General features: G+C 44.8%; 1 protein-coding gene across 1 annotated transcript in view; it reads right to left on the minus strand.

The window, feature by feature from the left end:
* The window catches only part of AGO2 (argonaute RISC catalytic component 2), a 350,472-nt gene that overhangs the window by 132,843 nt on the left and 191,266 nt on the right, over nucleotides 1-26,363 (minus strand). The window contains exons 7-8 of the mRNA XM_030219580.1: nucleotides 20,184-20,271; nucleotides 12,413-12,560 (exon numbers count right to left, since the gene is read on the minus strand). Of these exons, the coding sequence (XP_030075440.1) occupies nucleotides 12,413-12,560; nucleotides 20,184-20,271 (236 nt within the window). The remainder of the gene's footprint in view (nucleotides 1-12,412; nucleotides 12,561-20,183; nucleotides 20,272-26,363) is intronic.

Here is a 26,363-nt window from a genome sequence, read left to right on the forward strand (position 1 = left end):
AATGTGTGTGGCTGGACTACATGAGGTCATCTCTGACCTTATTTCTTCAGATCAGGTGGGCTTGTCAAGAATAATTTCTTAGAATGCATTAAAATATTTTACAGAACTGCATCTAAAAGGTTTGAACTGCAGCATGGTTCATATAAGGGCTGCCTACTATACCTTTTTTTATTCCTCTTGACATGGAAGCCACTACTTCTCAACCTACAGGGTAACCCCAAAGTCAAGGCAATATTAATGGGAGAGGGTTGCAAAGATGGCAAGAGTAAGTCAGGAATCTTTAAGAGGAAAGCACAGTACATACGGACTGCAAAATTATCCCTGTCAACTGTTAAGAAGTTTGTAGACCAACAAAAAACACACTTTGAAATGTCTGTATACAAATGCTAGAAGCTTAAAAAATAGGAGAGTTAGAGTACATAGCACTAAATGAAGAGGTAGATATAATAGGCATCTCAGAGACCTGGAGGAAAGAGGATAACCAATATTTATGTTTATTAAACTTTTATATATTGCTTGACTTCATCAGATCACAGAGGTTTACAAATACTAACCAATTCCCTCCCCACCTCCTTCAACACCGCAGACCCATAAACATAAAAAAACTGACAAAAAAAAAAAAAGAAAAAAAACTTTTAAGCAACATTTAAAATTTTATTAGGTTTGCTTCTGCATGTAAGTATTTTGGGAGCCCATTCCATAATTTTGGTGGTGTATAAAAGAATGCCTTTTCTCATGTTGTCTCCCACTGGTAGCACCATCCTAAAATCTTGAAATTACCTAAATGTTCTATTCAATATATAAAGCCCCACTAAAGTGCTCAAATAAGGGGGCTGCTGCTCAAAAAAAGCTTTATGTGTTATTGTAAGGATCTTAAATTGGCCTCTGTAGCGGATAGACAACCAATGATAATATGGTTCATAGATAACATGAATAACATGGTCGAATTTACAAATATTACCCAGTATTCTCACGGCAGCATTTTGAAGTGTTTGAAGTCTCTGAATATTATTATTTGAGAGGACTGCATACATAACGTTACTTTAATCAATCCGTGAAATCAATAAGGCATGTAAAGTGAATGATACATACCTGTAGCAGGTGTTCTCCGAGGACAGCAGGCTGATTGTTCTCACGACTGGGGTGACGTCCGCGGCAGCCCCCACCAACCGGAAAAGGCTTCGCGGGACGGTCGGCACGCAGGGCACGCCCACCGCGCATGCGCGGCCGTCTTCCCGCCCGTGCGCGACCGCTCCCGCCAGTTGAATGACAAGCAATAAAATATGAAACACAACTCCAAAGGGGAGGAGGGAGGGTAGGTGAGAACAATCAGCCTGCTGTCCTCGGAGAACACCTGCTATAGGTATGTATCATTCACTTTCCCCCGAGGACAAGCAGGCTGCTTGTTCTCACGACTGGGGTATCCCTAGCTCTCAGGCTCACTCAAAACAAGAACCCAGGTCAATTGAACCTTGCAACGGCGAGGGTACAACAGAAAATTGACCTACGAAGAACAACTAACTGAGAGTGCAGCCTGACCAGAATAAATTCGGGTCCTGGAGGGTGGAGTTGGATTTACACCCCAAACAGATTCTGCAGCACCGACTGCCCGAACCGACTGTCGCGTCGGGTATCCTGCTGGAGGCAGTAATGTGATGTGAATGTGTGGACAGATGACCACGTCGCAGCCTTGCAGATCTCTTCAATAGTGGCTGACTTCAAGTGGGCCACCGACGCTGCCATGGCTCTGACACTATGAGCCGTGACATGACCCTCAAGAGCCAGCCCAGCCTGGGCATAAGTGAAGGAAATGCAATCTGCTAGCCAATTGGAGATGGTGCGTTTCCCGACAGCGACCCCTAGCCTGTTAGGGTCGAAAGAAATAAACAATTGGGCGGACTGTCTGTTGGGCTGTGTCCGCTCCAAGTAGAAGGCCAATGCTCTCTTGCAGTCCAATGTGTGCAACTGACGTTCAGCAGGGCGGGTATGCGGCCTGGGAAAGAATGTTGGCAAGACAATTGACTGGTTAAGATGGAACTCCGACACCACCTTCGGCAGGAACTTTGGGTAGGTGCGGAGCACTACTCTGTTGTGATGAAATTTGGTATATGGAGCGTGAGCTACCAGGGCCTGAAGCTCACTGACCCTACGAGCTGAAGTAACTGCCACCAAGAAAATGACCTTCCAGGTCAAGTACTTCAGATGGCAGGTATTCAGTGGCTCAAAAGGAGGTCTCATCAGCTGGGTGAGGATGACGTTGAGATCCCATGACACTGTAGGAGGCTTGATAGGGGGCTTTGACAAAAGCAAGCCTCTCATGAATCGAACGACTAAAGGCTCTCCAGAGATGGCTTTACCTTCCACACGATAATGGTAAGCACTAATCGCACTAAGGTGATTCCTTACTGAGTTGGTCTTGAGGCCAGACTCTGATAAGTGCAGAAGGTATTCAAGCAGGTTCTGTGCAGGGCAAGAACGAGGTTCTAGGGCCTTGCTCTCACACCACACGACAAACCTCCTCCACTTGAAAAAGTAACTCTTTTTAGTGGAATCCTTCCTAGAGGCAAGCAAGACCCGGGAGACACCCTCAGACAGACCCAACGCAGCGAAGTCTACGCCCTCAACATCCAGGCCGTGAGAGCCAGGGATTGAAGGTTGGGGTGCAGCAACGCTCCGTCGTTCTGCGAGATGAGAGTCGGAAAACACTCCAATCTCCACGGTTCTTCGGAGGACAACTCCAGAAGAAGAGGGAACCAGATGTGACGGGGCCAAAAGGGCGCTACCAGAATCATGGTGCCGCGGTCTTGCTTGAGCTTCAGTAAGGTCTTCCCCACCAAAGGTATGGGAGGATAAGCATACAGGAGGCCGGTCCCCCAATGGAGGAGAAAGGCATCCGACGCTAGCCTGCCGTGTGCCTGAAGTCTGGAACAGAACAGAGGCAGCTTGTGGTTGGTCTGAGAGGCGAAAAGGTCCACCGAGGGGGTGCCCCACTCTCGGAAGATCTTGCGTACCACTCTGGCATGGAGCGACCACTCGTGCGGTTGCATGACTCTGCTCAGTCTGTCGGCCAGACTGTTGTTTACGCCTGCCAGGTACGTGGCCTGGAGGAGCATGCCGAACCGGCACGCCCAACGCCACATCCCGACGGCTTCCTGACACAGGGGGCGAGATCCGGTGCCCCCCTGCTTGTTGACGTAATACATTGCAACCTGATTGTCTGTCCGAATTTGGATAATTTGGCAGGACAGCCGATCTCTGAAAGCCTTCAGTGCGTTCCAGATCGCTCGGAGCTCCAGGAGGTTGATCTGCAGATCCTTTTCCTGGAGGGACCACAGACCCTGGGTGTGAAGCCCATCGACATGAGCTCCCCACCCCAGGCGAGATGCATCCGTCGTCAGCACTTTCGAGGGCTGTGGAATTTGGAATGGACGTCCCAGGGTCAAATTGGTCCGGATGGTCCACCAGAGCAGTGAAGTGCGGCAACTGGTGGAGAGGCGGATGACATCTTCTAGATTCCCGGTGGCTTGGAACCACTGGGAAGCTAGGGTCCACTGAGCAGATCTCATGTGAAGACGAGCCATGGGAGTCACATGAACTGTGGAGGCCATATGACCCAGAAGTCTCAACATCTGCCGAGCTGTGACCTGCTGAGACGCTCTGGTCTGCGAGGCCAGGGCCAAGAGATTGGTGGCCCTCGCTCCGGGAAGGTAGGCCTGAGCCGTCTGGGTATTCAGCAGAGCTCCTATGAATTCCAGAGACTGCGTTGGCTGGAGATGGGACTTTGGGTAATTTATCACAAACCCCAGCAGCTCCAGAAGTCGAGTAGTGCACTGCATAGACCGGAGGGCTCCCGCCTCCGAGGTGTTCTTGACCAGCCAATCGTCGAGATATGGGAACACGTGCACTCCCAGCTTGCGTAGGTAGGCCGCCACCACCACGAGGCACTTGGTAAACACTCGTGGGGCAGAGGCGAGCCCAAAGGGCAGCACACAATACTGAAAGTGCCGTGCGCCCAGGCGGAATCTGAGATACTGTCTGTGAGCTGGCAGTATCGGTATGTGAGTATATGCGTCCTTTAAATCCAGGGAACATAGCCAATCGTTTTTCTGAATCATTGGCAGAAGGGTGCCCAAGGAAAGCATCCTGAACTTTTCTTTGACCAGGAATTTGTTCAGGCCTCTCAGGTCTAGGATGGGACGCATCCCCCCTGTTTTCTTTTCCACAAGGAAGTACCTGGAATAGAATCCCTGCCCTTCCTGCCCGGGTGGTTCGGGCTCGACCGCATTGGCGCTGAGAAGGGCGGAGAGTTCCTCTGCAAGTACCTGCTTGTGGTGGGAGCTGAAGGATTGAGCTCCCGGAGGACAATTTGGTGGCAGGGAGGCCAAATTCAGGGCGTATCCGCACCGCACTATTTGGAGAACCCACTGGTCGGAGGTTATGAGAGGCCACCTTTGGTGAAAAAAACTTAACCTCCCCCCGACCGGCAGATCGTCCGGTACGGACACTTTGAGGGCGGCTATGTTCCCATGGATCCAGTCAAAAGCCCGTCCCCGGCTTTTGCTGTGGAGGCGCAGGGGGCTGCTTAGGCGCACGCTGTTGACGGGAACGAGCGCGCTGGGGCTGTCCCTGTGCCTGACGAGGCCTTCGGGCCGGCTGGTTGTACCTACGCTTTGCAAAAGAATAGGGTGCAGCCTGCCGGGCCCGGGAAAAACGTCCACCTGCTGAGGTGGATGCTGAAGGCGCCCGGTGGGAGAGCTTGTCGAGAGCGGTTTCCCGCTGATGCAGTTGGTCCACCAGCTGCTCGACCTTCTCACCAAAAATATTATCCCCCCGGCAAGGGACGTCGGCCAGTCTCTGCTGGGTGCGGTTGTCCAGGTCAGAGGCACGCAGCCATGAGAGCCTGCGCATCACTATACCTTGGGCCGCAGCACGAGATGCCACGTCGCAGGTGTCATAGATACCCCTGGACAGGAACTTTCTGCACGCCTTCAGCTGCCTGACCACCTCCTGATAAGGCCTGGACTGCTCCGGCGGGAGCTTATCGACCAGGTCCGCCAGTTGTTGCACATTAGTCCGCATGTGGATGCTCATATAGAGCAGGTATGACTGGATGCGGGTCACGAGCATGGAGGATTGGTAGGCCTTCCTCCCAAACGAGTCCAGAGTGCGAGACTCCCGCCCCGGGGGCGCCGAGGCGGTATCCCTCGAACTCCGTGCCCTCTTGAGAGCAGAATCCACGACCGCCGAGTCATGGGGCAGTTGGGGCCGCATTAACTCTGGGTCAGAGTGGATCCTGTACTGGGACTCTGCTTTCTTGGGAATGGTGGGGTTAGTTAACGGTCGCACCCAGTTCCGAAGCAGTGTCTCCTTGAGGACATTGTGCAACGGTACCGTGGAGGACTCTCTAGGTGGTGATGGATAGTCGAGGACCTCGAGCATCTCGGCCCTCGGCTCTTCCACAGAGACCACGGGAAAGGGAATGCTAATAGACATATCCCGCACAAAGGAGGCAAAGGAGAGACTCTCAGGAGGTGAGAGCTTCCTCTCCGGTGAAGGCGTGGGGTCCGAGGGAAGGCCCGTAGACTCCTCTGAGGAGAAATATCTAGGGTCTTCCTCTTCCCCCCACGAGGCCTCATCCTCGGTATCGGACATAAGCTCATGTAGCTGAGTCCTGAACCGGGCCCGGCTCGACGTCGAGGCACCGAGGTCTCGGTGTCGTCGAGCGGTGGACTCCCGCGCCGGCGGGGACGGAGCTCCCTCCATCGACGTCGACGGGGACTCCACCTGCGTGGCGGTCGAGACCGGCGCCGCAAGCGGCGGCGGTGTCGACGGCCCCGGCGCCGGGCTAGAGCTCGCCAGCGCCACAGACATCGGCGCCGAGGGCGCAAGCACCCCCGGCGCCGGCACAGCCTGGCGCATCAGCCCTTCCAGGATCCCCGGAAGGATGGCTCTGAGGCACTCGTCCAGGCCCGCTGCCGGGAAAGGCGGTGGGGCCGGTAGGGGTGTCGGTGCCAGAAGCTGATGGGGGCCAGGAGACGGCACCGAGGTGCCGGAACCCTGACGCGTCGGTACCTCCACAACCGACGGGGACCTCTCCTCACGACGATGACGCTTCGGCGTCGCCTCCTCTCCGATGTCCGGATGCACCGAGGGCGACCGGTGACGACGCTTCTTGTTCTTCTTTCGATGCGCGTCACCGGCGCCGGGAGGTATGGAGAAGGAGGAGGACGATCCCCCTCGGTCTCGAGGAGCCGGGTCAGACAGGGTTCGGTCCCGTGGACCACGGGCTGAGGGAGTGACCGGGGCCGACTGCCCACGCGGCCGCTCACCTCTACCCTCGCCGGCGGGCCGACGGGACCTGTTCTCCTGGGGTCGATGCCATCGGTGCCGATGTCTCGGGCATCGATACCGGTACCGAAGGACCGGGCGTCGATACCGATGCCGTCGAGGTCGACGTCGAGGGGCCGGCGCAAGTTCCAAAAAGACGGTCCCGCAGAACTTGCCTCGCAACCTGAGTCCGTTTCCGGAGACCGAGACACAGGGAACACGACTTGATATTGTGCTCCGGCCCGAGGCACTGGAGGCACCAAGCGTGGGTGTCGGTCTGCGAGATCGGCCGGCCGCAGCGACCACACTTTTTAAATCCACTCGGGACCTTCGAGGACATCGACGGAAAAATCGCGTCGGCGAAGTCAAAGTCGTCAATGGTGGCGGAAATCACACCTCGAAAAAAGACAACGATCGTGCGGCCACTAGGCCGCAACGCGGCGTCCCCGCTGGAAACGAGGGAAAAAGGGAGCGCGTGCTCCACACGCTCAGGTTTTTTTTTTTTTTTGAAAAAAGAAACCGGGCGGTAACAAAAAACTAAATAAAAAAGCAACGATCCGCGTAAACGCGATCGACTTTCCGGCGGCTGAAACAGAGAGAGCGGCAAAGCACGACTCTCTCCAGACGCGGAAAAAAAGGAACTGGCGGGAGCGGTCGCGCACGGGCGGGAAGACGGCCGCGCATGCGCGGTGGGCGTGCCCTGCGTGCCGACCGTCCCGCGAAGCCTTTTCCGGTTGGAGGGGGCTGCCGCGGACGTCACCCCAGTCGTGAGAACAAGCAGCCTGCTTGTCCTCGGAGAATAATATATACAGCGCTGATTCAGTAAATAAGTACAGTTTACAGTTACAGTTTACTCTTATAGTCCATGATAATCACCAAGTTCTATGCGGATTACAATATCAAGATATCCAGACAATTCATGGAGAAATAGAGACTTACAATACCATACATCAAGTTAACATAGTAAAAATTTCCTAAAGAGAAATGTTTTTAGGAACTTTCTAAACTGACCATAATAAGTTAGAATTCTTAATTGAACTGGCAAAGCATTCCAGGTCTGAGCAGCTTAGAATGAAAAAGAAGCAGAAAATATCTACTTTAAGCAAACATTTTTCGGACTTGGATATTGTATCATTAGAGGATTTCTGGATACTCTAGATCTACCAGTTATTGGAAAACCCATTAATTGCTACATATAGGATAGAGCGTTACTGTATAAAATATTATAGATAGTCACAGAATTTAAATTCAATATGGGCCTCCACTGGTAACCAATATAGATTTATTAGTAAAGGAGAGACACGCTCATTAATGTATACTGAAAATATTAATTAGCAGCAATATTTTGTATTGTCTGCAATTTCTTAAGAAGAAATTTAGGGCAATTGGCACAAGACGGAAAAACATCCTGTTATAATATTAGATGCTTGCTCATCAAAAGTTAATTTTGAATTTATTATTATCCCTAAATACCTAAAGCTGTCAGCTACTTTCATAGGCACGACCAACAAAACTGGGGTAACTTTAAGACAACCATCATGCCCTGTAAACCAACATGTATCTGTTTTCTTCACATTTAAAACCAAATGATGATCTTCCAACAGTTCACCACTGCCTTTAAACATTCTTGAAGAGTTGACAAATCTAAAGTAATTGGACAAACATAAACAACTTACATGATAATCTCTATCATTAGATTTCATTAACTGTGGTCTAGTCCCCCACAAAACCAGTATTTTTTTTTCGTTGGGGACCATAAAAAAAAATCACAGTATATAAGCAAGAAAGATAAAGAAGCAGAAGACCAAGCAGCCTACCTCTGATTCCAAGGTATAAATTATATCCCAAAATGATAGGGTGAATCAGATTAGAGGGGGGGGGGGGGGGGGGGGGGGGTTGGTGCTATGTGTTAGAGAAGAAATTGAGTCTAACAGAATAAATATTCAGCAATGTGGAATCCTTATGGATAGAAAGTCAATGTGTGAAGGGGAAGAGAATACTTGTAGGACTTTGCTACCATCTGCCATGCCAGAACAAACAGATGATGAAATGTTAACAGAAATTAGGGAAGTTAGCAAATTTGGCAACACTATAACAATGGGTCATTTCAATTACCATGCAAAGCACACAAAACAAAGCCCTAAATATGTGCATAAAGGTTAGTATCTCAGATATATCACTTAATAAATCAAAAATTACAAAAAAGTGGTGAAAAAAAAACCCTCAGTGAAACATGCTCACAACTAATCATCCGGTCAGAGCTTACTCTCAATTGCTGGTTAGAAAACAATTCAACTATTAACATGAAAATTTTATAAACAATCCCAAATATTAAAAACTTTCCAGCACAGTAGGAGAAACATCAAATTCTCCACTCAAGCAAAAAATAAAAATAAAAAATCCATCAAACAGTACTTTGCATATGAAGTATACATTCAATCCATGCCTGTTGGAACCTTCAGAAATCCCAACAGAGGCCTCTGTTTTGCAATAGCTGCATCAGGGGAACTCTTTTCATCTCCTCACATGGCAAGCACTACATTCAAAATGGTCCCCCAGCAGTCAGTGTGGACACCTCCCCTCCACTGTCCCCTAGCCTCTGTATCACTCCCTGGTGAGACTGCACCTTGAGTACTGTGTGCAATTCTGATCACAACATTTCAAAAAAATATATAATGGAAAAGGTACAGAAACGGGAGGCCAAAATGACAAAGAGGATGGAACAATTCTCATTTAGATTTATTTTTTAGACTTAGCTCACACTTTTTCTGTAGCAGCTCAAGGCAAGGTACATTCAAACTAGAAGAAGGTTGCACTGTAAAATCCCTGATGTTGGATTTTAAATCAAGGCGGATAGTTGAAGCCCAAAATCAGGCACCCATTCAGGAAGCTGAGGTCACTTCCTCTCACCCCATACCATTTTCTTCGCTTTTCTCTGAACTGCTTCAAATCTTTTTACATCCTTAGAAAACTACGGCCTCCAAAACTGAACACAGTACTCCGAGTGGAGCCTCACTAACGTCTTGTACAGGGGCATCAACACCTCCTTTCTTCTGCTGGTAATATTCTTCTATGTTGTCCAACATCCTTCTGGCCGTGGCCATTGCTTTGTTGTATTATTTCATCACCTTGAAATCCTCAGACACCATAACCCCAAGGTTTCTCTCCTGAGCTGTGCTTATCAATCTCTCTCCTCCTATCTCAAACATCTCCTTTGATTTCTGCACCCAAAGTGCATCACTTTGCACTTCTTCCCATTAAATTTTAACTGCCAGACATTTGACTATTCTTCTAATTTTTGGAGATCTCTTCTCATGGTTTCTACTCCCTCTGGCGTATCCACTCTATTGGCTGAATTTGTGTCATCTGCAAAGAGGTAATCTTTTCCTTCTAAACCTTCAGAAATTTCTCACACAAATATATTAAAACAGAATCGGCCCGAGGCACTACACTATTCACTTTCCTTTCCTCAGAGTGGATTCCATTTATCACCACCCTGTCACACATCTGTCAACCAGTTTCTAATCCAGTTCACCACTTTGGGTACTAAGTTCAACCCTCTCAGCTTATTCATGAGTCTTCTGTGAGGAACAATATCAAAGGCTTTGCTGAAATCCAAGTAGACTACATCTAGCGCACCTTCCGCTGTCTACTGTCCACTTTCTTTCCCCCTAGGTTTTTTTTTCACCTTGGCTCTTCAGATTTATGTTCAATCATTTTTATTGACAACGTTGCTAAATACATACAAGACAGTCCACATAACAGTACATAACACTGAAAGGAACTAGCAATGAGGTTTTAACAAACCGATGCCTCTAAAGACTACAACTACCCTCCACCCCCACCCTCCCTCCCTAAACCCGCCCTCCTTCCTTCCTTCCTGTAATAAGGAACCCACCCTCCCTCCCAGCCTCCCCTCTCATGAGTTGCTCAAATATTTAAAATATAGCTTCTCTCTTCTGATTTATAACTTCCTTCTCTCCTATCACTCATCACTCTGTGCTTTTTGACTGTTTTCCTGTATCTGGAGGTTCATGAAGACAAATTAAAACAGAAATAGTTTGTTATAAAAACTTATATTATTTATTTATTTATAACATTTGTATCCCACATTTTCCCACCTATTTGCAGGCTCAATGTGGTTTACATAATTCCGTAAGTGGCGATTACCAGTTCCGGATAGGAGAAATACATAGTTGGAGTAAAGGGACAAATTAGGTTAGGTTACAAGAGGAAAGTTCGTCCTATGATAAGAGCTAAAGATAATAGGTTAAACTTCATTCATGACAAAAAAGCTTGAATAATTAGGATCATTAAACTGGAAATCAAGATAATTAGCAAAAACAGTAGAGATATACAGAATACATGTTGTATAGTTGCGTTTTGTTAATTTGAATTTATGATGAGTTGTTATTGTATGCTTTCTTAAGTAAATATGTAAAAGTGCAAGACTGCACAATAAAGAAGGACGTGTCACATATGAACAATGCAGAGGGTAAAAACAAATGGATCAATTTTCAAAGGGAGTTATATACATTTAGGTGATAAATATTTAAATTGTTTTTATTATTGCTGAACTAAAAGGAACAACATAGGCTCATGCAGAGCCAACGTAGCAACATCGTATACATCTGGCTAAATAATTTAAACCACATAAACATAGGAACAGCATATATAGATAACAACCCTCCTCTTTGCCCACTCATTCCCTCTCCTCCCTCCCAAAGGAGATCCTGCAACAAAATGTCAATTAAAGAAAGAAGGACTGCATGGTGAAAAAACAAAATTGGTCAAATGTTCAGCAACCGGCTTCTGGCTTTAGACATAACAGTGTGTCAAAGAGGCTCCCAGATGATTTATTTTTATTTTAGTTACATTTGTACCCTGCGCTTTCCCACTCATGGCAGGCTCAATGCGGCAGGCAATGGAGGGTTAAGTGACTTTGCCCAGAGTCACAAGGAGCTGCCTGTGCCGGGAATTGAACTCAGTTCCCCAGGACCAAAGTCCACCACCCTAACCACTAGGCCACACCCCTTGGCATCAGAAATCATGGACCTAAAGCTGATCTAGGCACAGTTGATAGAGCATGTAGGAGTGCCATTGTTGCCCAGGTGGTGCTGCTAGGAACATCCAAGAAAATAAAGTCGTTTTTAAGGCCATCAAAACTACTAGTTGCAAATATGTCTTGCAGCCCTGTGGGACAGGCTGTCAAACACGTAAATATCAAACAACAGTGGAGGTTGACGATGAACCGTAATAGACCACAATCTGTGAAAGCCTGTTAAAAGCTTACCCCAAAACTGCTGTACCGCTGAACAAGATCAAAACATGTGGTCCTAAATGGCACTAGGCTGCCCTCATTTCAGACACGTCCCACCGGTGGCAAGTCCAGCTCTAGCTGCTCAATGTAGAGAAATATGCAGATGAAAAGCAAAGTCGTAAAGAAATTCACGGTGAGAGATGCTGACAAGGCATTTTGGAAGAGCTGTAATAAAAACCTGAAGTTGGGAGACCAAAAGACCAAGCAAGAGCTCTCTGTTCTAAGCAGCCACCACTGTATTGTAATCCATGTCAGTTGTGGTGTCTTGTAAATAACAGTGGTAAAAAGTTAAAGGTACATGTTGCTGTGATCCCAAGGTAAAAACTTCCGGAAGTGTCTCCTGAATGCCCTCCTCATTTAGGGTATATGCTTAGTGGTGGCTGCTATCTGTGAATTTTCAGCAAACCAAAAATTATCTCTAAATGCTATGACACTATTGAGATAGTGCTGTAGAGGAGCAAAGGTATTCCACTTTTCTGTACATATATATTAGTAATATTGAGCCACTCGATATAGCTAAGTGATTTAATTTAGGCCAAAAAAAGCTGTACTAATTAAACTATTTAGCTATAAATACAGTGCACAATATTGCCACGATATGTATAGCTGTCAGCACAAAGTGCTTTCCATATATAATCAGCACCACCACCCTAGCTGTATAGTGGTACTAATATACATATTTTGTAAAATGCTGCAAGTGTTGTCTTTAAAAAAAGCTCACTGTAAGGCTTGAATATTGACCCGCAATGAAATAAATGAACTTGCCTCAAGTGGAAGGTATGTATGCTTCTGCTCCTGTCCAACTTGTAAACATGGAAGATGAGGGTAGCGAAGAACTAGCTTGTGTCTGTCCTTAAAATATTGAGCTACAGTGCATTCTACTGTCTGCCCACTCTCTTGCTGAAGAGGGAATCTAAGGAAAGTAAAATAAACATGAAGTCAGTCCACTTTCAAATCTATTAGAATCGATAAACTTTCAATGAGCCATGTTTATTCCTTTAATGGTTTTATATTTCTTAAATTAAATTATGCACTAGACATCAAAGTGACCAAAAGGCATTTAATTTCAACAATAAAAGTGTCATAACTGAATCAATTTCAGAATTAAAAAAAACACTTTTTACTTGGATATTTGTTATTAATACCTAGTGAAAACAAGGCACTTCAATCTATCCTAATTCCAACAGTCCTAATAAGCTGAAATGTTACCTGTGCTCAGCAGTGTTTTTTTATGAGAAGATACTCGATATTTTGGTGACTTTCTTGCTGTTTTCTAAATCCATATGAAAATCACATATTTTCAATGGACTCCTCAATTTCAAAACATTTTTATTGAGATTTTAGAATAAAGAACAAGAAAAACAATGCCATATAATGTACATATTCCAACAATAGTCCATGGAGTGGGGAAAAAACCATTGCAATAGTACAATAAATGTCATTACAAGAATGGAGTGAAGGAGTAGCCTAGTGGTTAGTGCAGCAGGCTTCTGATCCTGGGGAACTAGGTTTGATTCCCACTGCAGCTCCTTGTGACTCTGGGCAAGTCATTTAACCCTCCCCATTGTCCCAGGTACAAACAAGTACCTGTATATAATATGTAAACCGCTTTGAATGTAGTTGCAAAAACGGTATATCAAGTCCTATTCCCTATTTAGGTAAATGACCATATGTAATCATTAAATAGATATCTTAATAGGTCTGAAGACCCAAACATCTGTGTGGGGCAAGTGGAAAAAATTAAGCAGAGGAAAAATACTATTGTTACTCAATTGGGCACCTGAAATATCAATGGGATTGTGAGAAATGTGTCACAGGGAACCAAACTTTATCAATAATTGACATTTTTTAGAAAATTCAGCTGCTTTACATACATATCTGTGAACCATTAACATCTGATCACCAAAATATAGTATTTAAAGATTCCCAAATCCAAAAATGTACTTCACTAGTATTGTGTTCAGCTATAACTGTTTGCAAGACTACATTCAATAAACTAAAAAAAAAAGGAAGAGGAAAAATCCTCAGAAAATGCAGGACATTTTACTTCAACATTTTGTCAAATGACCTTGCAACATAAATCATCGACATAAAACACCTCATTCCCAACTGAGAGTTAGCATCATTTTTATTTGAATTTTATATTAAAAATGTTTTTTTTTAAAAAAGCAAATTCCACTTCAAAATTATGGACCAAACTGAGGTCCAAAAAGGATAGATATTCGGACACTTATATAGCATACGCATTAAATCACCTAATTGCGTTTTGCAATGCCATCAAAGGTTAGACTGGCAAAGGTTAGCACTATGCATCCTACTGAGATTCCAGACAGCTTTATGAAAGACAAAGTATAATGACTGCATTAGACTAATGGAAACTAAAAGACAATTAACCTGGTTAAAAAATTTACACCATGCGTGTGTATTACCAGTCCAGAAAGTATCATAAGGGAGCAATAAATTTTCTAAGGGGGAATTTCCTAGCCCTTATGAGTTTATAGAATAATGAGGTGGTGTGACCATGGGAATAACCAAGTAAGCTAATTTTAAGCAACGCAGAAGATGTTGGTAGAAGAGGGAATGTATGAAATGTTGAGGTTTTGCATTGTTTTAATTGATGCCATGCATATAATTCTGTACTTGGTAATTGATATTTAAGCATAAGTTGTGAAAAGGATATTATGGAGTTTTATGGGTAATGTGTGCAAAGCGCTGATACCTCTGATTGACCAGGCATACCAAAAAATGGGTGTTTGATCAATTAGAATATAAGCATTATTCCACAGCGGAGCTAAGAAAGCTATCCACCTGCTTTCAGGGAAAATTGCATCAAGAGCACTGATTGCATGTAGCGTTGTCTGGATTATATCAGATTTACCTGTACTAAATTGTTTAGGAGTGTATAGAAGTCTAGTAAGAGGTACAGTGTATACCAAATCTGACTGTATTTGGAGCCACGAAGGACAAAAATGTATCATCCGATCGCGATAGCCAAATAGAGCCATACTGAAGAAAAGCTGCCAAATGTTATGAATAAAAATATGGAAAGCAAATTCCCCCTTCCAGGGTAGTTAAAGCAATATTAGCAGGTTTGTTAAGCCATAAGTATCTTGAAAGTTTAGATTCTATTTTTTTTTTTTGTAAAAAGAGAGGGAAGCCAGTTTGGGAAGCATACTAAGAAAGTTCACAATAGGCATAATAATCATTTTTATTGCCTCCATTCTTCCCCACCAGGAAAGAGAATTTGGAGACCATTGGTCTATTAGTTTGTCAGTTTTAGGGGATATGGCCAATAGTAGTAACATAGAGGGGCATAATCGAACGTCGCCTGCCAAATAGGTCGCCGGCGATCTATTTTGGCGGTGGCGCAACAGCTGGCCGGAACCGTATTATCAAAAAGATGGCCGGCCACCTTTTTTTTTTTCGATAATACAATTTAGACCAGCCAAATGCCTTGGATATCGCTGGGATTGAGATGGCCGGTTTTTTCAGCGATAATGGAAAAAAATGTCGGCCATCTCCAACCCGGTGACATCCAAGGCATTTGGTCGTGGGAGGAGCCAGCATTTGTAGTGCACTTACATGCCAGGACACCAACTGGGCACCCTAGGGGTCAGTGTGGTGGACTTCAGAAACAGTTTCCACATGCATAGCTCCCTTACTGTGGGTGCTGAGCCCCCCCCCCCCCAAACCCCCTATCCACAAATGTGCACCCACTAAAAGTGCTCCAGGGACCTGCACACACTCAGGCCTCTAGGACTTGTTGCTGCTGTATAACCTTGGCATACCAGTTGACACCTGAAGACTAATGTCTTTGAAAAAGTGCTTTATTTGAATAAGCACCTTTACTCACAGTTAACTGCAGATCAGAGGTTGTGCCCCACTGGCAAAGAGTCTCCCTGATACTGAGATTAGCAGTAGGTCAGAGCTGGCAGAATGCTGTACAATGCCCTCTTTCAGCAACAGTCAAGGTAATAACGTTTTCTAACGTGGGTAACACATGAAAGGGATCTAAAACTGGCTTACAAAAATGGCCACTACCTCATCCTCATGGACTACCGGAAACAAAACAGGGCACACTCTGTCCCAGTTAGCAGGGGGGAAAAGCACCATGGGAGTAGAGCCCAGTACCCTACACCCACCACAATGCATTGCTGATGTGACTCTGCAGAGCACCTAACAGAAAAGGTGTCACACTCACCCGAGAGCCACATCGCAACCACGGAAAGGCTGTCAGACGATACAACACATTCTGCTGTCATGGAGGTGGGTACGGGATTTGAGGCTGGCATACAGGCTGGCAAAAAAGGTTTTCATTTTAACTTTTGTAGGATGGGAGGGGGTTGGTGACCACTGGGGGAGTAAGGGGAGGTCATCCTCCATTCCGTCCGGTGGTCATCTGGTCAGTTGGGGCACCTTTTTGAGACTTAGTCGTGAAAATAAAAGGACCAAGTAAACCCGACCAAATACTGTTTAACGCCGCTTTTTTTCCCATTATTGCCGAAAGTCGGCCATCTGGTAGCCACGCCCGTGCCCGCCCATGCCCTGCCTTCGCTTCGCCAGCGACAAGCCCCCTTGAACTTCCGCCAGCGAGGCGACGGGAAAACGGCGATACTGTTAAAAAGCCAGCTTTTGATTATACGCTTTTAGCCGCTTTTGTGAAATCGCCGGCAATCTCCCGATTTGTGTGGGAAGATCGCCGGCGAAAAGTTTCGATTATAAGCTGGATAGTAACATAGTAGATGACGGCAAAAAAAGACCTGTATGGTCCATCTAGTCTGACCAACAATTTAAACTCATATGTGCTACTTTATGTGTATACCTGACCTTGATTTGTTTCTGCCATTTACAGTATACATTCCTCAATGAAGTTGACTGAAACATTAACTGTGGGTGGAGAGGGAGGAGATGGGTGGGCAGAGGTTGAGGATTGGACGGGATACTATTGTGATATTCAACTGAAGTGATGTACAGTTGAGAGAAATAAGAACATAATGTGTCTAGTTACATGCTTATTTCTCAGAATTAGTTTAGTTTCAGTCCTTTTAGTGCTTGTTGTACGTTGATAAAGTGTCACAGTAGTTTTACTGCAAATTTGACACTTGTAACAATTGTCAATTCTAGACTGTATTGCTTTTAACAGTGTTCAATAAACAAATTTACACATTAAAAAAACCATAATTTGAAGTCTCTATGCAAAAGCTAGAAGCCTAAACATAACATAGGAGAGTTAGAACATATAGCATAAAATGAAGAGATATAATAGGAATCTATGAGGCCAGGTGGAAGATAAGACAATCAATGGGACACTGTTACCAGAGTATAAATTATCTCTCGATGATAGGGTGTGTCAAATTGCATTGGGGGTGGGGGGGGGGGGGGGGGGGGGTTGTAGGAATGTGCAAGTAAGCTTCTTTCAGGTCCAGAGACGTGAGAAACTCTCCTGGCTGTACCGCCGCAATGACAGAGTGCAGGGTTTCCATGCGAAAATGCCGCACTCTTAGTGCCTCGTTGACCGACCTAAAGTCGAGGATCGGTCAGAAAGACCCGCCTTTTTGAGGCACCACAAAGTAAATGGAGTAGCGGCCGCAGCCGCGTTCGGCGGGAGGCACAGGGATCACTGCTCCGAGGTGCAACAAGACTTGTAAGGTCTCCTCTACCGCCGCCCGTTTGACGGCAGTACCGCATCGGGACTCCACAAACACGTCTCTCACCGGGGCGCTGAATTCCAATTGGTAACCTTCTCTGATCAGGTCCAAGACCCACTGATCTGAGGTAATCTTGGTCCATTCCTCGAAAAAGAAGAAAAGGCGTCCTCCTACTCCAGGAATCGAGGAATGGACCGGCGCCCCATAATTGAGGGGGCCGCCCCTGAACTCCAGGCCTTGAACTGGCCGCTGCAGAATGCTTGTCCGAGCGAAAGGAGTTCCTCTGCTGAAAACGGGCCCGTTGAGAAAACCCAGCAGAGCGCACCGGCGATACCTGCGAGCTTCACGGAAGCGAGGTCTGGAAGAGGAGGGCCACACAGAACCCTTGGAAGAAGGCCTCGGCCTATCCTCGGGTAACCGCTGGGGCTTAGGGTCCCCCAGGTCTTTAACAATTTTTTCCAGCTCCTCTCCAAACAACTGGTGGCCCCGAAAGGGTAGCTTCACCAGCCTGTGCTTAGAGGCCATGTCAGCCGCCCAATGCCGTAGCCATAGAAGGCGATGGGCAGCAACCGCCAGACATCTGTTTAGCCGAAGCTCTGACCAGATCATAAAGGGCAACAGCCAAAAATGACAGGGCCGACTCCATCCGCGGTGCCTATCCTGTTGTAACCAGGATAGGCAGGCCCGGGCAGCATAGGAACTGCAAATAAGACGCCCTTAAGGTGAAGCCCGACATTTCAAAGGACCGTTTCAATGCAGATTCAAGCCGCCGGTCCTGCATGTCTTTCAGGTCAACCCCTCCCTCTACAGGGAGGGTGGTCCTCTTAGTCACCATCGTGACCAAAGCGTCCACTTTAGGCATCCCCAAAGGGGCCAAGTGCTCCTCACTTAGAGGGTAAAGCTGACCCATAGCCCTGGCCACTTTCAAAGGCCCCTCGGGTTCAGACCATTGAGCTGTAATAAGCTCTTGGGTGGAGTCATGCACAGGAAAGGCTCGAGCAGGCTTCTTAGTACTCGCCATCCTCGGATTACCAGAGGAGGCCTCGCCCTTGGCAGGATCATCAATCGAGAGGGCCTGCAAGGCGTCAGAAATGAGTGCTGGCAGCTTGTCGCAGTGGAAAATCCTCACCGCACTGGGATCATCCAGATCCGGTGGCAAACCGGCACCTTCCTCTGACTCATCAGAGCATGAGGCCCTGCCAGAACCCTCAGAATCCCCACAGCCCGACCACGGGGGGGGGGGGGGGGGGGGGGGGGGGGGGGGGGGAAGTGCGCCGCTCTCCGATGGGGAATGTACCCATCTATGTTTAGCGTCCTTCCAACGCTCAGGGGAAGTAGCCAGCCCCAGGCCATCAACACCTGGGGGGAAACTAGGTAGCAGCGCAGTGTCAGACACCTGCGGTAGAGCTCTTTTCAGCATGAAGGCTTTATGCATTAAAAGCACAAACTCGGGGGAGAAAAACTCACCCTGACCCTCCCGTCTCCGAATTAGGAGTAACGTGAATAGGAGCTCCTCTGGTAGCCTCGAACCGAGGTGTCCCACTGCACTCAGACTCCTCCGCAACAGCGAGGGTTGAGACATGCGGCGCTTCCAAAATGGCGCCCACTGCCAGTTCCATTGAGCAGGAAGAATCATCGCTCGCCATGCTCGTACTAGCTCTAGCGTCTAAAGAGCACGTCTTACAGAGCCCCGCTGCTGATCTGCGTTTACCACAACGGGAGCAGTGTTTAACTGCCTCAGCAGCCATCGTCCGACCATACGGAATTATATAAGTAAAATGGCGGCTTCGCGCCAAAACTTACCCGATTCGGAACAGGCGTCCGCGGGACCTCCCCGGAGGAGCTGGGCACCACTCTCACCTCAAAAGACCGAGTCAAACGAGCTCTGGGTCAAGCTGCAAGCTGGAAATAGCCTCAGAATAATTACGCAGAATCAATGCATACTCCATATTTTTTTTTTTTTTTAACGCTATGAGGAAAGTTGGAGGCAGGCAGCAACAGAGGTACTCCGGTAGGCAGAGGGATGGGTAAGGCAGGGAAAAGGCGAACCTATATGCCTTCAAAGTGGGCACCACCAGCCACAACACACCCCAGCTTCAAATGGCAAAGCACAGGAGCCATCCCAGGCAGAATTTTTCCAGGAGCTGATCAAGCTACTTCCACACCTACTACTACTACTTTCTAAAGCGCTACTAGATGTACGCAGCGCTGTACACTTGAACATGAAGAGACAGTCCCTGCTCGACAGAGCTTACAATCTAATTAGGACAGACAGACAGAACAAACAACTGAATCTAATTAACAATTACATTTGGTCAGTTGGTTGACTGAGTAACTAAAGGATCAGTTACTTTTCACACGGATGATATGCAATCCAATTGTAGGCATGTATGGATGCATACATTGGGTACAGCCATGAATTATGCACATAGGCGATCTTGTAGAAAGGCACAGTAGCGTTTTTATTGCGCATGATTAGCGCATGCTAAATGCTAGCGATGCCCATAGGAATGTATTGGCGTCTCTAGCATTTAACACACAGTTATTTTTAGCGCACAGTAAAAATGCTAGCGTGCTTTTGTAAAAGGACCCCATAGTTTATGGGAGATAGAGAAATACTGAAGGCAGATGGAGCTAGCCATCCAAGAGGGCACTATGGTTTTTCAGTGTTCTCTATCTCCACCTGCTGGTAGGCGGATACAACTCATCAGTTAATGAATTCATCTGCTGCTGATGACAAGGAAATTACTTATTGAAGAATATCATTCAGTTTACTGGTAGCCTCCATGTCCACATTCATGTTAAATGTAAATGCCAATCTGCAAAATTAAGAAATGTATTTTCTGAACAAAACTGGGCTAGCATAGTAAGAAAAAAAAACATTTTACGTTTGGTGACTTGCTGGTCGTCTTGTGACATTGCATACTCTGTATTTTCTCTTCATTTGTCCACAATGCGTTATCTCCACCTTTAGACCTTAAAAAAGAAAAAGCGAACATGAATTACAGGAAGGAAAATAAAGATATGCAATTTCAATTTTTTTTCCTGCAAAGTAGAATGTTTGTTGTTCAAGGGAAGAAAAAAACACTTCGGATTGTATTCTTTTTTACTGGACTAACATTATAAATTTGAGACGTCTGGAAAGGAATGAGCTCCCCAAAATTGATGATTATCATCATTCCAGTATAGAAAATCTTTTTGTTAGTCTACTAAAAGATTAGAGCTGCCAAAGGAGACATTTTTTCCAGCAATAATTTTTACTAAGAAAAAAAGGTTCTGTAGTCCAGCTTTAAATAGAAAATCTAAATTCTTATCAATGATAATTTCTAAAGAATGTCTTTTTCCTCTGAAGTCTTGTCCAACTCTTTTGAAGGTTAGCGTGGTCATAGAATCATAGAAGGCAAGGAATGAAGGCCATCATTTTTTTTTAATTTGACATTTTTATTTACTGATATACAAAGGTATACATAAATAAAACTTCACTCATTTTTTAACAGAAACGCATTGATATAGGTACTGGTCAAATTTTAATGTAGGATTTTCAGAATGGAAAGGTTACTCACGTTCAGGACAAGCCTCTCCTACCTCCAAAATCTCCTTGTATGATTCACAGCTGAAGGCATATTCCAATAAGTATTTACTGATGCAGTATGAGATGAATACAGTAATGCAAAGCAAGCAGTAATGCTCAGGTTTAGTTTCAGCCAGTTGAATATATGGAAAATTCTTCCTAAAGGCTTTATGTCTGATTCCTGGAATTTATTTTGTCCCAGAGTCCCAATGTTCCTTCTGTGATTCTTGGATGATTCGTAAGTGAATCTCCCACTCATACCTGAGATCCAATACAGACTCCTTCACTAACTACACTTTCTCATCCTCTTCACTTTGACATCTGGTGGACACCTCATCACTGTTCTCCAATGAGACAGCTACTCGTTGGAAAGCTCTAAATCTCCTTCCCCTCTCCTTCAGGGACTAGGTAAGAAACCGGATCTCTCTCATTTTTTGACCTTTATGGCATAAACCGATCTCTAGATAAGATGTCCTTACTACTTCTTCAGACTCCTCTTTTCCTTCAGTAAATGGAGGGTGCAAACCACATTTTTCCTGCCCGTAACACAAGGAATATAAATGTTATTCAACTCTAGGTGCAGTTCAGAGGAGTTACTAGCCTTTACTGCTTTCATGCTCAAAAATAAGAAATAGTACTCAGGACAAGTGCTCAGTCCTCCAGCTGAAATATAAGAACAGCCTTAGAATAGCACACTATTAGAACTGTTTTTTAAAATGACTGCAGTTAGAAATGGTTACACTGATGCTATAGTGGCTGAATACTGTCACTTGAGGTCACAGGTAATACAGAAGCTAGACGTTATCATTGAAACAAAAACCTAAAACGTTACTGTAGCAAAACAATATCTCTTGGTATATCATCTTGCTACAGTAACATATTGGGTATTTGCTGTAATGATAATTTCCAGCTGCTGCTTCACCCTGAAACTGAGTCGGGGAGGAGGAGGGCGGAGGCAAGGGGAAATACACGCACAAGACTATCCACCAGTGGCTTGGATGTGCTGTACAAGTTGATAAGCAAGGAGCTCCTCTTCCAAGGGGCATGTACTATTAGATTGTAAGCTCTTTGAGCAGGGACTGTCTCTCTTTGTTAAATTGTACAGCGCTGCGTAACCCTAGTAGCGCTCTAGAAATGTTAAGTAGTAGTAGTACGGATGCAAACATGACTGAGTTAAAGGACGTAACAGGCAACAGGCTGCAATATTTTTCTGTGGTCAGGAGATGGTTTCCATGGCTGGTGGGCATTTTCATGCAGTTCCACATGGGCCAACTTCCTGGAGGTGTGCAAGAGTGGCAAAGATTCTAGGGCTAAAATGGATGAGAGAGATGGCTGCAAAGAAACTAGCAGGGGTTGAGTATGTGTTTACTGAGGTGTACTGATGCAGTCAGACTCCTGTAGGTGATCTTGCTGAAACCAAACAGGTTGTATAATATGTTGGAAAGTTATATTGTCTATACTGACTGGCATACCTAATGCTGGTAATAGCGTGTATGAGGCTTTTTTTTTTGCTGGTGCAACTGCAGGTCTTGTTAACACATTTCTTCACCACACATAGTTCCACGTTTGTCTAATTCTTTTTCTCAGAGGGGCATTTTTGATATGACGTCTATGTCTGACTTTGGACGTTTTGCACAAAAAGTCCATAATACGAATAGGAAAGAAGGCCATTTTTGAAAAAAGGAAAATGTCTATTTTTTTTTTTTTAAATACCATTTCAAACAAAGTTTTGTGCTTTGTATAGTTTTTTTTTTTTACCATTTTTAAAAATTAAAAGTCCAAGAAAAATAAATGTAGAAAATCAAGCCATTGGGAGCTAAAGGGGGGGGAGGCAGCATTTTTAGTAGACTGGTCCCCCGGACATCGCAGGACAGCAATAGAGCACACTAGTGGCACTGCAGTGGACGTCAAATTCATGCTTCCAGGTACATATCTCACCATTGCTCCCTTGTCTATTGAGCCCCCCCAAAACCCAGTGCCCCCAACTGTACACCACTACAATAGGCCTTAAGGGTGAAAGGGGAACCTATATGCAGGTACAGTAGTGTTTCGATGAGTTTGGGAGGTTTCACGTTTTCCACCACAAGTGTAACAGGTAGGGGGAGGTATGGGCCTGGGTCCACCTGTCTACAGTGCACTGCACCTACCACTAGATTACTCCAGGGACCTGCATGCCACTCTAATGGACCTCAGTATAACATCTGAGGCTGGCACAGAGGCTGGCAAGTAATGTTTTTAATCACAATTTTTGGGGGGATGGGAGGGGGTCAGTGACCACTGGGGGCGTAAGGGGAGGCCATCTCTGATTCCCTCCAGTGATCATCTGATCATTTAAGGCACTTTTTTGTGCCTTATTAGTTTTAAAAAACAGGTCTAGTTCAAAACATCTGAGTTTTAGTACTGGACGGTTTTGTTTTGTTCCATTATGGCTGAAAAACATCCAAGTCTTAGGAATGCCCAAATCCCACCCTTAACATGCCCCCAGCACACCCCCTTGAGATATGGCTGCACTGCAGATGAACAGCATAGACAAATGACTAAAATATAGGTTTTGAACATACCAATTTGAACGTTTTTGTAAGGAAAATGTCCAAATGCTGCTTTATGCCACTTTTTAGACGTTTTTCTCTTTCCAAAATGAGCCCCTCAGTGTCCTTTGCCTAGAGTAGACCGATGATGTCCATATCTATACTATAGTGTTCAATGTTCAATTCATTAATTCACTTTAGTTGTTTTATTAAAAATGACCACGTTAGAGTACACAAAATTATACTAGTTGAGCATAATAAATCAGATACAGATGTTCACAAATATAATATACAGCTAAGTCATCTAACAGTGAACTGAGGTTGTATAAGCACCTCATTGCAATCAAAGGAATGTTTTTGCAAACCTCTTTTGATGTTGTCAAAATTGATGTGATTTCTGTATGGTGTTTTCAGCCTACCATATCCTGTCACTAAATCAGACAATGTCTAGACATGCCACATAGATGTTTGAGCTGAGTTAAAATTTCACAATTCCATGTGTTCTGTGGCTATTTGTCTTCCCTGCCTACACTAGAAGGTCTGCCTGGCGGGAGTTTTTTTAAAAAGACTTTGTTTTCCAGCTTTGCCCCATTCCACGGGCTCATTGTCTCTAGCATCAACTATTCTTTCATAAGGAAAGGTCAGGTTTCTTTCTAGTATACCTTTAGGAAGTGTACCAAGTTGTTGTTCAAAGAGAATTTGAAATGTAAATGAACTGACAGAGCAAAGTCCTAGCAGTGATTATGTTCTAGGCTGCTGCAATACAAGGATCACTGGCAGAAAGAGGTACTTTCTGCTATTGACTATCTGGAGAACAGTAAAATGTGGAACACTAGAGGCTTTGTACTCGCAGTTGGCATTCTCACAGCTTTTGTTTCCACATGAAATCTGATCATCTTTGAGAGAGGTTTCAGAACATACAATAAGCCACAGATGCCTTTGATACTGCCAAAGCAATGGCAGCCACAAAAGGGCATTAGCTCAGGGATAGAGGGTGCAGGCGTTGTTTTTAACTTATTATTTATTGATTTATTAAAATAGCTACAAGAATAACTTGTTAAAGAAATTCCAATATTACACAGAGAAACAAATTATAGTAACATCATAATCAACAAAATCAATATTACATATTGAATTAGAGACTACAAATATTTATTTAGATTTGCTCACTCCTTTTTCAGTAGCAGCCCAAGGTGAGTTACATTCAGGTACACTGGATATTTCTCTGTCCCAGGAGGGCTCACCAAGAAGAAATGAGAGCAAAGATGGTAACATCACAAAATAGCAACCACAAAAACAGTAAGACAGAATAACGGAGCCCGCTCTCATGAACGAAACCTCTCACAAACACTTAGCACCAAATAATTAAAGACAAGTCACTGCAAAACATTCCTATTATCAAGAAAATTACACAGCCTATCTGGATTATAAAATATATATTTCAAGCCATGAAGCTTGACCAGACAAAGAAGGAAATCTCAGTGTGAAGGTAGCACCCAAGTAAATTACTCTCTGCTACAACCAAGGAAAGACATCATTTCTGGGAGGCCCTACATGTATCATGAAATACAAATATATTAGATTCAAGGAAAACCACAGATGAAAATTTAAAGAAAATTTTCAACATTCAAATCTTGTCAGGTTCTACAGCAAAACCAAAGGGTCCCTTTCTTCCTAATGTCAAAGAGTCTTTCAGCAAAGTAGATACACCCATGCTTCCATAAGTACATAAGTATTGCCATACAGGCACAGACCAAAGGTCCATCAAGCCCAGCATCCTGTTTCCAACAGTGACCAATCCAGGTCACAAATACCTGGCAAGATCCCAAAAAAGTGTGACCCTTGATGTACTAAACACATTTTTTCTCCCTCCAGTGCCAACAGACTCAGTTGGCAAGTAAAAAGCCTTGGTAACTGGAAATATAGCCTCTTAAAAACTTTAAGTAATCATATCTAAAGAAACCATAGTGTCAGATTTTAGAAAATTCAAAATAAATGTTAGAAAAATGTTCAAAAGCCTCTAATTTACAATGAAACCTTATCAAATAAAACTACCACTGCTTCACATATCTTACTCCGAGAATACTGTGACTCCAAAGCTCTTAGCCTGGTCTCAAATTCTCCACACTGCTGCTCCTCTTTGGCAACTCATCCTTATAGCCTAAGAGGTCCTTTAACTAAGCTGTGCTAATGAATTTATCGCACGCTAACTAATGCGCATTAAGTGCCATGCAGCCCATAGGAATATAATGGGTTATGCAGCATTCAGCATACACTGCTTGTTAGTGCACCTTTGTAAAAGGACCCCTAAGGGTCCCAAGGCACCATCAATCCTAGAGCTCAAAGAAATCTCCAGTTTGGAAACAGCAGTACATTACTTGCTCCAGGAATGGCAGCTCTGGCCAAGCACTGTAATCATGCTGGCACTAGGTTCGTCAAAACCGGAAAAAGTCACTATGGACACTCTCTGGGAGGCCATCCAAGGAGTAAACACGTCTCTACAGCAGATATTTAACTATGCTCAAACTGAAATAAGTCAAATAAAAACTATTAATGCACAGATATCCACTAAAGTTGAAAGCCATATTACCAAACTGGAAACTTGTGACTCTGAGTTAAAATCTTTGCAAGCTACTGTGGTGTCTGTAATTAAAGAAAATAAAGCCCAGGCACACAAATTGGAATATACTGAAAATCAGTTAAGAAGGAATAACTTAAGGTTTTTGAATTTTCCATTTTCTTCATTTATTACAGCTATAGTTCAATATTTCCTGGAGATTCTAGATATTTAGATAGAAAGTCACCCTTTGGTGACTCGAACACAATATCTTTAAAAAAATCACTTGTCCAACTAATGGAACACCAGAACCTCCGCAGGAACTGAATTTAACTGATTTTCTTGAAAGATCTGAAATTTCAGATCGAACTACATTGCTTGTTACCCGCACTGGAGTCGGATAAAAATCTGG

This window comes from Microcaecilia unicolor, chromosome 1 (genome assembly GCF_901765095.1).
Source record: "Microcaecilia unicolor chromosome 1, aMicUni1.1, whole genome shotgun sequence".
Classification (NCBI taxonomy): domain Eukaryota; kingdom Metazoa; phylum Chordata; class Amphibia; order Gymnophiona; family Siphonopidae; genus Microcaecilia; species Microcaecilia unicolor.